At 38.7% G+C, this 11,449-nt stretch overlaps 1 protein-coding gene across 1 annotated transcript in view; it reads right to left on the bottom strand.

The window, feature by feature from the left end:
- RNF150 (ring finger protein 150) overlaps positions 1-11,449 on the bottom strand; it is a 289,515-nt gene that overhangs the window by 117,485 nt on the left and 160,581 nt on the right. Inside the window, exon 2 of the mRNA XM_036931488.2 lies at positions 1,355-1,605. Coding sequence (XP_036787383.2) covers positions 1,355-1,605 — 251 coding nt within the window. The remainder of the gene's footprint in view (positions 1-1,354; positions 1,606-11,449) is intronic.

The following is an 11,449-nucleotide window of genomic DNA, read 5'->3' on the forward strand; positions in this document are numbered from 1 at the left end:
CATGGGGAAGGCAGTACAGCACAGAGAAGACTACCCTGATGGACAGTGACTATAACAGGTGGGATTAGGACCTGATAATACAGGTGAATGTTAAAACCACAATGTTGTTCACATGAAACCTTCATGAGATTGTATATCAGTGATGCTTTAATAATAAAAAAAGTGGTTAAATAATGTAATCAAATGCTTCATAGAAAAAAGTTCACTGTTTCTATTTTACTTGAAAAGAAGTTCAACATTACTTGTGGTAAGAAAAACATGATACCATTTTTAACTTATCAAACTGCACAGAACAAAAAGCTGTAACATCTTTTTCTGAGGATATGGGGAAGCACTATAATTTTTTTTAGTATATTGCTATATATGTCAGTATAAGCAATATTATACTAATATACTAATGTTATTTACATTAGTATAAACAGTATCAGTGTACTGTTGGTTAATGCATAAATTGGTTCAACCTTTTTGGCAGGCAATTTGGCAGTATCTAGCATAGTTTAAAATATAAATGCCGTTGTTCCAGTAAACTTTTCAGAATTTACCTTAGTGACATACCCACAAACGTGCTTAGTGTCATATGCAAATGTTTCTTTTTTTAAGAGAAAACATGTTGCTTAATCGAAGCTGTTTTAATAAATGTGACATATGCAGAAAATTAAATGTTATACAATCATTAGAAATAGAAAGACAGCTTGGACTGGGTGTTATGAATTAATCTTCAAGATGAAGTGAGAAATAAGGGTACACAGTTAAGTTTGCTATCATTTATTTAAAAATGTGTGTGTATGCAAGCTCTTAAAATAAGCCCTGGAAGAGAAGATATTTCCAGGGAGATGAACTGGATAACTGAGGGGCAGACATGGGAAAGGAATTACTTTTCACTGTATACTATTTTATATGTTTCATATTTTATACTGTGCATGTAAATTATATGTAAAAATTAACTGCTTTTTAAAACAGCCTTTATTTTTAAATTACCTTTTCCTCTTCCATTCACAAGGAGGAAATCTTGGCTTTTCCCAAATTATGTTGCCACTATTTGCATAATCTACACTCACTTCCCCTTTTCCCTTTATTATGTGCCAATATAGAAAATTGTCCAAAAAATGAGCAATAGGAATAGGGGACAAAGCACCTCCACTGTACAGGAAGATACTAGTAAAACATCAAATTATGTGCATTTGGAAAAGATCTGAAAAACTATACAGCAAACTTTAACAGTGTTTATCTTGAGTGGGAGTATAACAGGTAATTTTGTTTTTGTCTTGGTATTTTCTGTGATTTCCAAAGCTTATACAATAATATGTATTCTGTAATAACTATAAGGTTTTTTTGAAGGACTTTTGCTACTCACCTGATTCCTATCCCTGGCATTTGCATATCGAAACCTCTGGATATAATAAAAGACCAGCCATGCGAGGGAAATGATCATCAGGACAATGAAGGAGATGGAGACAAACACAACCGAAGTGCGGCTCACGTATTTCTGCAAGTTCCGGGTTCCGATAGTGATGTACATCGTCACGGTGATGTTTCTTTCCAGCAGGCTTACTATCTCCTTCCCTTTTGGCTCAGGAATCATTATTGCCACGATGTCTTCTACACCTGTTGGGCAAGGGGCAAGGAGAGAGGGAGAGAGAGACGGAGGAAGTCAGAGTGAAATGTCTGGACAAAGTAACATACAACCAAATAATGACACTGCTTTTGACAATTCTATGTCAGATCTAATAACTGGGTCTAATACTAAGATCTGATAGCCAGAAACTGAGTCGAATTTTCTCTTTCTTCAGCTACCTTGAGATGCTGCTGTCTTGTGTATGAGAAAAGAACTTAAATTGAATTCATTATTTTGGTGCCAGTGAGGTCATGACCGTGTAGTCTCCAGCTCTCTAAGGTGTGGTAAAGGTGGACCCTCCCCAACTAGACTGGTGCACAGTTCTATGTTGCATTTCACAAAACCCACTGAGGGGAAAAGGCACTTTGTATCCCATGGCAAAAGGGTTAAAACTGCCCAATTGTATGCCACTTGCCTGTGCCCCTCTCCCCAGCCACACACACACTAGGAATCCTCAGTTACAGATCTCCATGATTCCTCCCGCAGTGAGTACCCAAAGCAACCCGAAGTAGAGTGTCTTAATGAGCTCTAATATGATTTGCAAACATAAAGTCCTGGTCCCAGAACTATTTTCTGCTTATTTTACCTAATTCACCATTAACAGCTTGTGTGTCTTCACACCAAAGGAAGATGGAGGCTGTACAGAGAGTTCCAGATCCGTTTCACCTCAGCTCTCAAATATTCCCACCACAATGCCTCTGTTACTGGATGCGGAAGTGGCAACTTTCTTGGGTCTGGGTTATCTGGGTCACTGACACTATTCTTCATGAGACTATGTGAGACACAGCCTCTCTGTGATGAGCTCTGGGGCTTCAGTAAGGTTATCAGAGCTGCTCCAAATGAACAGACTCAACATGTCATTGTGACTGACACATAACAAGAATATAAATTTCTCTGGGATAGGTTCTCAGGTGTCACCCAATTCATGCCCTCAAAGCTCTTCATGGGCCCCACTTTCACACTGACTAGCCCATTACCTGGAGTCACTAGGAATTAAAGGCAGCAAATTTGCAATTAGGATATTATAGATTCAGGACAAAATTAAGCACTACGGTAGCAGCCAAAGCTGGCCTTATTTACATGCTGAGGTCAGTCTGCTAGACGAACTACTGGATTATATTTGCCCAGAGCATTCATTGCAAGTCTCTGAGAAGCTACTTAGGGCTTTCACTTGACCTTGACCTCTATGTAGGTTTTCAAACTTAAATTCCTTGATGGTATTTCAAAAAGCTAACTGAATACAAAGGTGTCTGTGTGTGCTACATCACTGATAATGTTTTTTAAAATTCCTAAAACCTTTCCATTGGCCCAACTATAAAATTATAGAGCTACACAGTGTTTAGACTTGACTGATTTTTCTACGAATTACTGAAACTGAAGGCTTGAATTTCAACTTGGCAAAATTTACTGACAATTCCAAAGTTCCTTTTATTTTCATGTTTACTTTGGCTAATGGCTGCATGTGGTCTGAGGTTTTGTGAGGGATTAAGGCTGCTAACAGGTTTTGTCTCCATCAAAATACAATCTTCTTTGTGTACTGGACTAATCTGGCCTAGTGAGGCTCATCCCTGTGTTGTGGCTATTTTATAGGTATGTAAGGAGTGGTAGAATCATACTTTTTCATTTATTGTTCTTATTCATATGTTTAAAGCATATCTATTCAAGACTCTAGTATTAGAATTTTTTTGAAAATGGAATCTTGGGGTTATTTTTGAGACTTTGATGCTTAGATGTACACAAATTTTACAATTTTTTAGTAATAAGATCTTACTGATTTATTCCTTTATGGCTTCCAGTTTTGATATCGTGCTTACAAAGCTCTTCTTCAATACTCATCAAAATTTGCTTCTTGAGCCTTATAGTATTACTTTTTATATTTCAGTCTTGAACAAGCTGAGCATGATTTAATAACACAATACTTACTGAGCTCTTATAATGTGTTAGGCAGATAAGAGACATATAGGATGCAGTTTATTTTGTCCTAAATTCTCAGATATATTTGGGTCTACTCTTGGACTTTGTTTTATTGCAAGGTTGGCCTACGTTTTGCTGACCCTGTAGCAAGTGGTATTAGTTGCACAGCTTTGAACATATTCACTATCTAGAAGCCTAAATTTTCCTTCACTGATTTTCATGTCCACAATTTTCCAATTGTCTACTTATACTTAAAAGGCCATAGAACTTAACAGTGAAGAGCTGGGTGGGCTCTGGAACAGGACAGCTTGTTTCAAACCCCAGCACAGCATTTTAAAAATAGGCAACCAAATTTTGGAGATCCACAGAGTTTTAAAATTACTCATCATCCATTTTCAGGGACCTGAGAAAACATTTTTTCTTCCTGTGGGGCAAAGTATAATGAACTATTTTAAAGCATTTATTTTAAACTTAAGTGCTCAGTTGCACCACTTGTCCTGTCTGTACCACTGGTACATGATACATGACATCTGTTTGGAAAGACAAATGGTAAAATGGCAGTGGGGCAATTCTATTACTCTGAACCCCATCTTTATTCATATTTAATATTCATAGTGAATTTCACGTCTGATGATGGCAAGAAATAAATGGGATTCTGGGATTTAGGCTATTTTTTGTGCATGGTAAAAAGGGTATGTATTTATTCCAACAGAAATAGTCATTAAGAATTTAGGTAATCAGGGTTTCCGAAAATGGCAAAGAGTGAAGTGGACTTAGGTGAATTATCTTATCAGTCTGATCAAGCACAAAATCCAGAGCAGAAAGGTACTACCAGATCTAGTATGTTCAAATGGGAGACATGCACCAATGTGAGTAAGCAGATAATTCCCTCATCTTTGCTTCACTTTGGAATGTGCAGCTACAGTGTCAGGGAGAAGCCATCAGATTTTCCCCAGGCATACTGTAGTGTTTTTGCTTTTGGGGGTATATGTTAAGCAGAGAGAGAAGCAGGGTTAAGGAGGGGGAGAGGGCTCTGAAAGCCCAACTGAGTGATCTCCTCAGAGTTAAATGCTGCCCTAAGTATCTGACCTATGACACATCAGAGGCTCTGAGACTCAAGAAAGAGAACGTAACAGGCAGCTTATTTTGTTTGGGTAAAATCCACAGAAAGGCCCTGCTATTTGGGCAATTCTGTGTTTACTGTGCCACTCAGTCACTACAATATTGAGTGTCTCTTTTTGCAAAATTATGTCAGCCTACCATTTATTTTCCTCCCAAAGCCACTTTATAATTCTGAGTGACTGCTTTTATGTAATTACTGTGTATTCTGGTACACAGCCCTATGAAACAATGTGTGAGCAGAACACATACAACCTGGCTGCCTGACAAAGAGCAGGAGTCCTCTGTATTTTTAAAGCCTCCTTTTCCCAGGAGAGGGCTCAATTGCCACTATCATATTTGGTATATGCAGATAAGAAAGGAATCAAAACAAGTTCAGAAACCCAGAGAATGTTTAATGACTAGGAAATTCCTGACTTGTAAATTCAAAAACAGTCTATTTAAACATTGCATTAATAGAATGTCTAAGACACCAGCTGTGGGGTAGACATTTTACAGAGCTGGCTGCCCTATTCCTCCCTGTGTAGCTTGGAGGGGGATAATGTCCCTTCAGGTTACTTCAGTCTCACTGGTGGACCTTTAGAATTTAGGCAATAATAAGACTGCAGTGTTTCATTTGTAGATATTTTCTATTTACACACTTACTATCTACTTTTTTTACAGTCAGTTCTGATTGTCATGTATTCTCAAGTGAGATAATATACATGAAATGATTTTAAAAACTGCAAAGTACCATATGAATGTAAATTTTTGCTACTTTCTGCATTAGCAAAATATTTTTAATGTACACAGATGTAAAAATACTAAATAAAGTAGTCAAAAATAGAATCCAGCAATACAGTAAAAAAGTCTTCATGATGAACTGGGATTTATCCAAGGACTGTGAGATTGATTTAACACCAGAAAATATATTAATGCTTTTTAGTACATTAACAAATTAAAGGAACAAAGTCTATGAACATGATGTGTAGCTAGCTGTCCTCCAATAACTGATTTCTCTCTCTCCTATCAGCGCTTCTGCTGGGCACAGGCTCTTCAAGGAAAAGGGTTAATCCTCAGCTTCCCTTGCAGCTACATATGGCTAAATGATTCATATTGGGCCATTGTAATGTGAGTAGAGATGATGTTTGCCACTCCACGCTCTCATCTGTAAAAAGAAGTGAGTATGTGCTTCCCAAATCCTGCTCTCCTTTTTCTCTGAATTCAGGCAGAGCGATATGCAGCAGCCAGCTTCTTAGTGAAGGAAGCCATATGTTGAGGATGGCACTCTTTCCTGATTTCCTTATTGTGACAGAGCAGCACATTAAACGGAGGAAATGACATTAGAAGTCTTCCAATTCAAATCATGAATAAGACAAGGATGAGCCAACATTTAAAATAGAAGTAGTATCTGATACAAAGAGACATAGAAAACAGGGGGGTGACTCTTGCAAGACTGCAAACTATCATTATTTGAGGGATCATGTGATCACCTAAAAAAGCCAAGATAATTTGCTATTAAAATTAGAAAAATGTTCAGTAAAATACAAGATTCAAAATAATATATGAAAATGAAGAGCTTTCTGTACACCAAGAATATCTAACCAGAAAACATAGTGGAAAAAATGATCTATACATAGTAGTGACAAAAGTCATAAAACATCTAAGGATAAATTTGAAAAACACTAGCTGTATATGAAGAAAACTAAACAGTCAAGTTTCTCTGAAAGACATCAAAACTTTCTGAAGCATATTTTGTTTTAACTCCAGGGTTACTTAGTATTATGTACTTATTTTCCAAATGTATGTGATTTTTTCAGTTATCCATTTGTGATTATCATTATTTCATTGTCGTTGCATTATGGACAGGAACATAGTCTGTTCGTATTGATCCTTAATCATCTAATATATTTTTGGGGGGTAAATGTTTCATTTGGCAGAAACATTGCATTCAAATACATTCCCTGTTGAGTATACATCTCATTAAGATTGTTAATTGTATTCAGAGCTTCCATATTTCTTTTTGTCCGCTTGATTTTTTAAAAGGTGTTAAGATGTCTCACACAACTGTTGCTGTTTTCTCTCTGAAGTTCTGTCAGCTGCTGCCTAGTATTTTGAGTTTGTATAAGTAATTGAATATATACTCATGAGGGTTATATCCTCCTCTTGCACTATCATTGCTGTGGAGAGGCAGCAAGGTGTTATGAAGATTCTTGTTCTTTGTAACCTCTGGACTTATTTCTGAGACTAATCTCTAATGTCCTTAAATGTCACTATGTCTATTTTTGAGTATGAATCAGTTCATTTGTAGTATAGCAGTCCTCCCTTATCTGCTGTTCCATGTCTCTGGTTTCAGTTACCGGCAGTCAACCTCCGGCTGGAAGATGATGATCCTCCTCCTGACCTGTTGTCAGAAGGTCAGTAGTAGCCTAACGCTATGTCACAATGCCTACATCATTTACCTCACTTCCTCTCATCATGTAGGCATTTTATCATCTTACATCACCACAAGAGTGAAGACAATATTTTGAAAAAGAAAGACCACAATCACATAATTTTGTTACAGAATATTGTTATGATTGTTCTATTATCAGTTATTGTTTATCTGTTACTGTGCCTAATCTATAAACTTTATCATATAAATATATATGAAAAAATACCAGTATATATAGGGTTTGATACGATCTACAGTTTCATTGGAGGGTGTTGGAATGTATCCCTTGTGGATAAGAGGAAACTACCATATATGAACATTTCCTATCTGAGGGATTTCATTTTTTCTTTAATCCTAAAACACCTGTCTTCATACTTTCAAATGTTTCCTCCTATATTTTTTTCTCTCCTATGTTTCCTATTACCCTGTTGGTGGCACTAGCTCTCCTATTTGCTAGGTTTTTTGTACTTTTTCTCCTCTCATTTATTTAAAAAGCTTTTTATTTTGAAATAATAGGCTAATAAGTGGCAAAAATAGTACACAGAGGTTCCATGCACTCATCTTCCAGTTTCCTCCAATGGGGGCATCTTACATATTAGAGTGCAAAACAGGAAAATGGCATAATTAACTAGGTTATAGAATTTACTCAGACTTCACCAGTTTTGGCATGTACAGATTTTTTAAATGTCTTTGTGTAAAATCCTGTTATATTTCACCATATGTATAGCGTACCAGAAGCACTATCACAGTTAAAATATTGAGGGGCCCTCTTGTTCTCTCCTGGTGTGAGCCAGGAGCTCTTTCCTCTCACTTTATTTCTAAATAAAAGCCTCTACTCTGGCTATCCTACCTTAGGTGTTTGCTAAGTTCATTCTTTGACTCCACAAACAAGAACCCCGGCCTCATTTTTGGGGGCTCGTCCATAACTTCGGAGGTGAGTGTCAGCAACTGAGCCTGCCTTTTTCTTTCACTGTCCTCACAGAAGGAAGCCATCTATGGCGCACAATATTGGGCGCTCATCAGCCACTTAAATGGGACTAGCCTGTCTGCCGATCTCAAAGTCTCGAGCGACAGGTTCCCCTGTGTCTCCCTCAGTGGATCCCCCGTCTCCCTTGGGAGCCAGGAAAGTCACCTGAGTGGAGGCCGGGATTCCCTTTCAGAGGGAGTCTCCTTGGATGCGAGGGACTGAGGAAAGCCGTGGGCACCTGTGAGAGTTTAGGCTGAGGCTACACTTGAGCGGCTTCTCAAAGGTCCCCGTGACTGGAATCAGACCCCGACAGCCCAACTGGGTATCCATGAGGAGTGTCTCTCTTTGTCTCTCTGACTTCCAGCCTGCTTCTTCAGGCCGCCCTGGCCTCTGAGTGAGGCAGGGGGCGTTCCTAACTCTCTCCTAACTTCATCAATTTCACAGAATCTGATGCTCAACACCTCAAGGTAGGAGATCCATGCTTCACTCTTTTTCCTGACTAAATGCTGTAAAAGGGACTTAATGTCTCATCAACAACAAACATCCTAAAACCACTTTTAATAAGTCCATACCCTAAGCCCTTCATCAGTTCCTAAAAATCCTCAACTGCCTATAAATCCCCTAAACAACGCACCACCCTGGGCTCTCTTGTCCCCTCCTGGCCTGAGCCAGGAGCTCTGTCCTCTCACTGTATCTCTCAATAAAAGCCTCTCCCTGGCTATTCTAAAAAAATATATTGATATAGGCTATTGCCACAAAGGAATTCCCTCCCCACTCCTCCTTCCCAAACCCAATTGTCCACTTATCTATTCTCCATCTCTATAATTTTGTCATTTGTAGAATCTTATATAAGTGGAACCATGCTCTATGTAACCCTTTAAGTTGGCTTTAATTTCACTCAGCATAATGCCCTGAACATCCGTCTGGGCTGTTGCATGCATCAGTAATTCATTCATTCTTATTGCTAAGTAGTATTGTCCAGTATGAAACATGGTACACCACTGTTTAACTGTTCACCCCTGGGTGGACATATGGGTTATTTCCAGTTTTGGGCTACTAAGAATAAAGCTGTTATGAATATTAATTAATGCCAGTTTTTGAGTAGGAGTTTTCATTTCTCTGGGATGGATACCAGAGTGTAAGTGTTAGGTCATACAGTAACTGTTAGTGTGGTTTTTAAAAGAAATTGCCAAATTATTTTCCAGAGTGGTTGTATCATTCTACCTTCCCATTGGTGATATGTAAGTGATCCAGTTTCCCAGCATCCTTCCCAGCATCCAGAATTATCACTATTTTTTATTTTAGCCATTCTAATCGGTATATAGTAGTATTTCTCTTTATCATTCTGACTGGCTTGTAGAGGAGTTTCTCTGAGCTGATCTTCCAGTTCATGCATTTGTTTTAGCTGTGTATCTGTTCTGTAATTTATCTCACTTACTGTGTTCTTTATTTAAACTACAATATTTTTCATACTAAATGTTTCCCATTGGCTCATTAAAATTCTTCCCTTAATATTTGTGGTCCATCTTTTCAATCATTCTTTCTCAGCTGGTTTCTGCTCATTTTAGAGTTTCTTGGCTGTCTCAGGGCCTCCACCTATGAGCTAATATTTCCCTGGTGGAGTCAGTTCCTCTGCCTAGTCATGTTTACTGGAGAAAAACCAAGGCAGGCACCCTAGTTTTTAACTCTAGAAGTTTATGGAGAGATATGAGTAAGCTTGGATGGCCCCAAGCACCAGAGAACAATCAGTGGCTCCCCCCATTCAGGCAGGCTCTCTGCAATAGTACAGACTCCTTGCCCTCTGCTGGGATGGCCTCTTCCCGTTTACTTGAGGCATTGCTGAAGGTTAGGCCTCCTGAATCATGAATACTCTCCCAGATTCTTATAGCTCAAGCCCTTCCTCTATGACTCTTGGAAATGTGAGTCCCTGGTCAACACGTTCCGTTGTACCCTTCATCTCCTCTTGGACTGCTTCCTTCACCCTCTTGAACCTTCAGCGCCTTGTTTTGTTTGATCAGGTGGGCCTATGAGGACACCATTTTCTTTGCACTATGGTTAATGAGGGAGTTTTTATCTTTATTTTTATTAAATCATATTTTGCACATCAGAGGGCTGGAAGATGGTGTAGTGTCCATGCTCCATCTTGCTAGTTCTAGACCATTACTCCTAGCCCCATCGCAACCTCCAAAAAGTACTTATCATTTGAGATTCTCTCTGCCTGGATTTATGACCCTTTCTCCCCTCACCTTGCCTCATCTACAACCTGCTGCTCATCTCCTTTCCCAACCCCTGTCATCCTCCTTGTACTGGAACTATAGTATTCACATGGGTAACCCATCCAATACTCCAGCTTGTTAGTTGTTGGTCTCCTTTTCTCCATTGACCTTCCTTTTCCTCCAGTCCTTCTCAGACACGTATTTCCACTTGCCCTGGATCCTGTCACTACTAGAAACTGCACCACCTCTGAAATCCTGGTTTCAAAGATATCACTTTCCCAATGCCACCTTCTCATCCAGCTCTCTTTCCTCAACCTCCCTCTACTTTCTTCCTATCCATCAGAACCTCTCCTGGCTTCACTTCTATACTAGCCAAGCTCACGTGGTCCCTAGTGACAAGCACTCCTCTAACAGACTCTTAGTTCTTCTCTCTCTCCATAGAAAGTGCCCTACAAAACTTGCTTTTTTAATGCTTCCACTTCATCATGGACCAATGTTAAGAAAAAAAATCTCAAGCATCATTTGTTTTCACCTTAAATTTATGATCCTTTCCCTGAAATGAACACTTAATTTTGCCCACCCTACTCTATTCTGGACCCATTCTTCCTTTGCCCAATCATATCTTTATGTATCTCTCAAACCTCTTATAGCCCCTTCTCACCCACATTCTCAGTTAGTGATCTTCCAGCAGGAGTCACTGAGAAAAAATATCCATCAGGGAGAAATATGCTGTCCAATTATGAAATGAGGTAAACCACAGTGAAGTACTTAGCATAGAGCCTGCCATATAAAAACTATGATATAGATAAGAAAAGAATGTCTATATCAAGTGAAATTATTGCTGTCTGCCTCTCATGTATGATCCCACAGCTATCCTAGGTCATGAATGAGGAGTCATTCTAGATGGCTTTCAAGTGTTCTGTCAACTTTTCTACCCCAGGGAGAGGTTAGTGGTATCCTGGGCCATGTACCTTTCCTGAACCCCTTGTATTAAACTTGTTGGGGATGGGATGGATGCTGTCTGGACAATTAAAATAGTTTTTAGGGGATAAAAACAAATGCATAGTAAGACTAATTTAGGAGTCTGAAAACTTATCATTCAGGAACCAAACTAATAACTTGTAATGCAAACCAAATGACATGATTTCTTCAGAAGATCTCTAAACTCAAATTATTAAATGTTCATCTGAGTTGTTGCATAAAAA

This window comes from Manis pentadactyla, chromosome 5 (assembly GCF_030020395.1).
Source record: "Manis pentadactyla isolate mManPen7 chromosome 5, mManPen7.hap1, whole genome shotgun sequence".
NCBI classification, from domain to species: Eukaryota; Metazoa; Chordata; class Mammalia; order Pholidota; family Manidae; genus Manis; species Manis pentadactyla.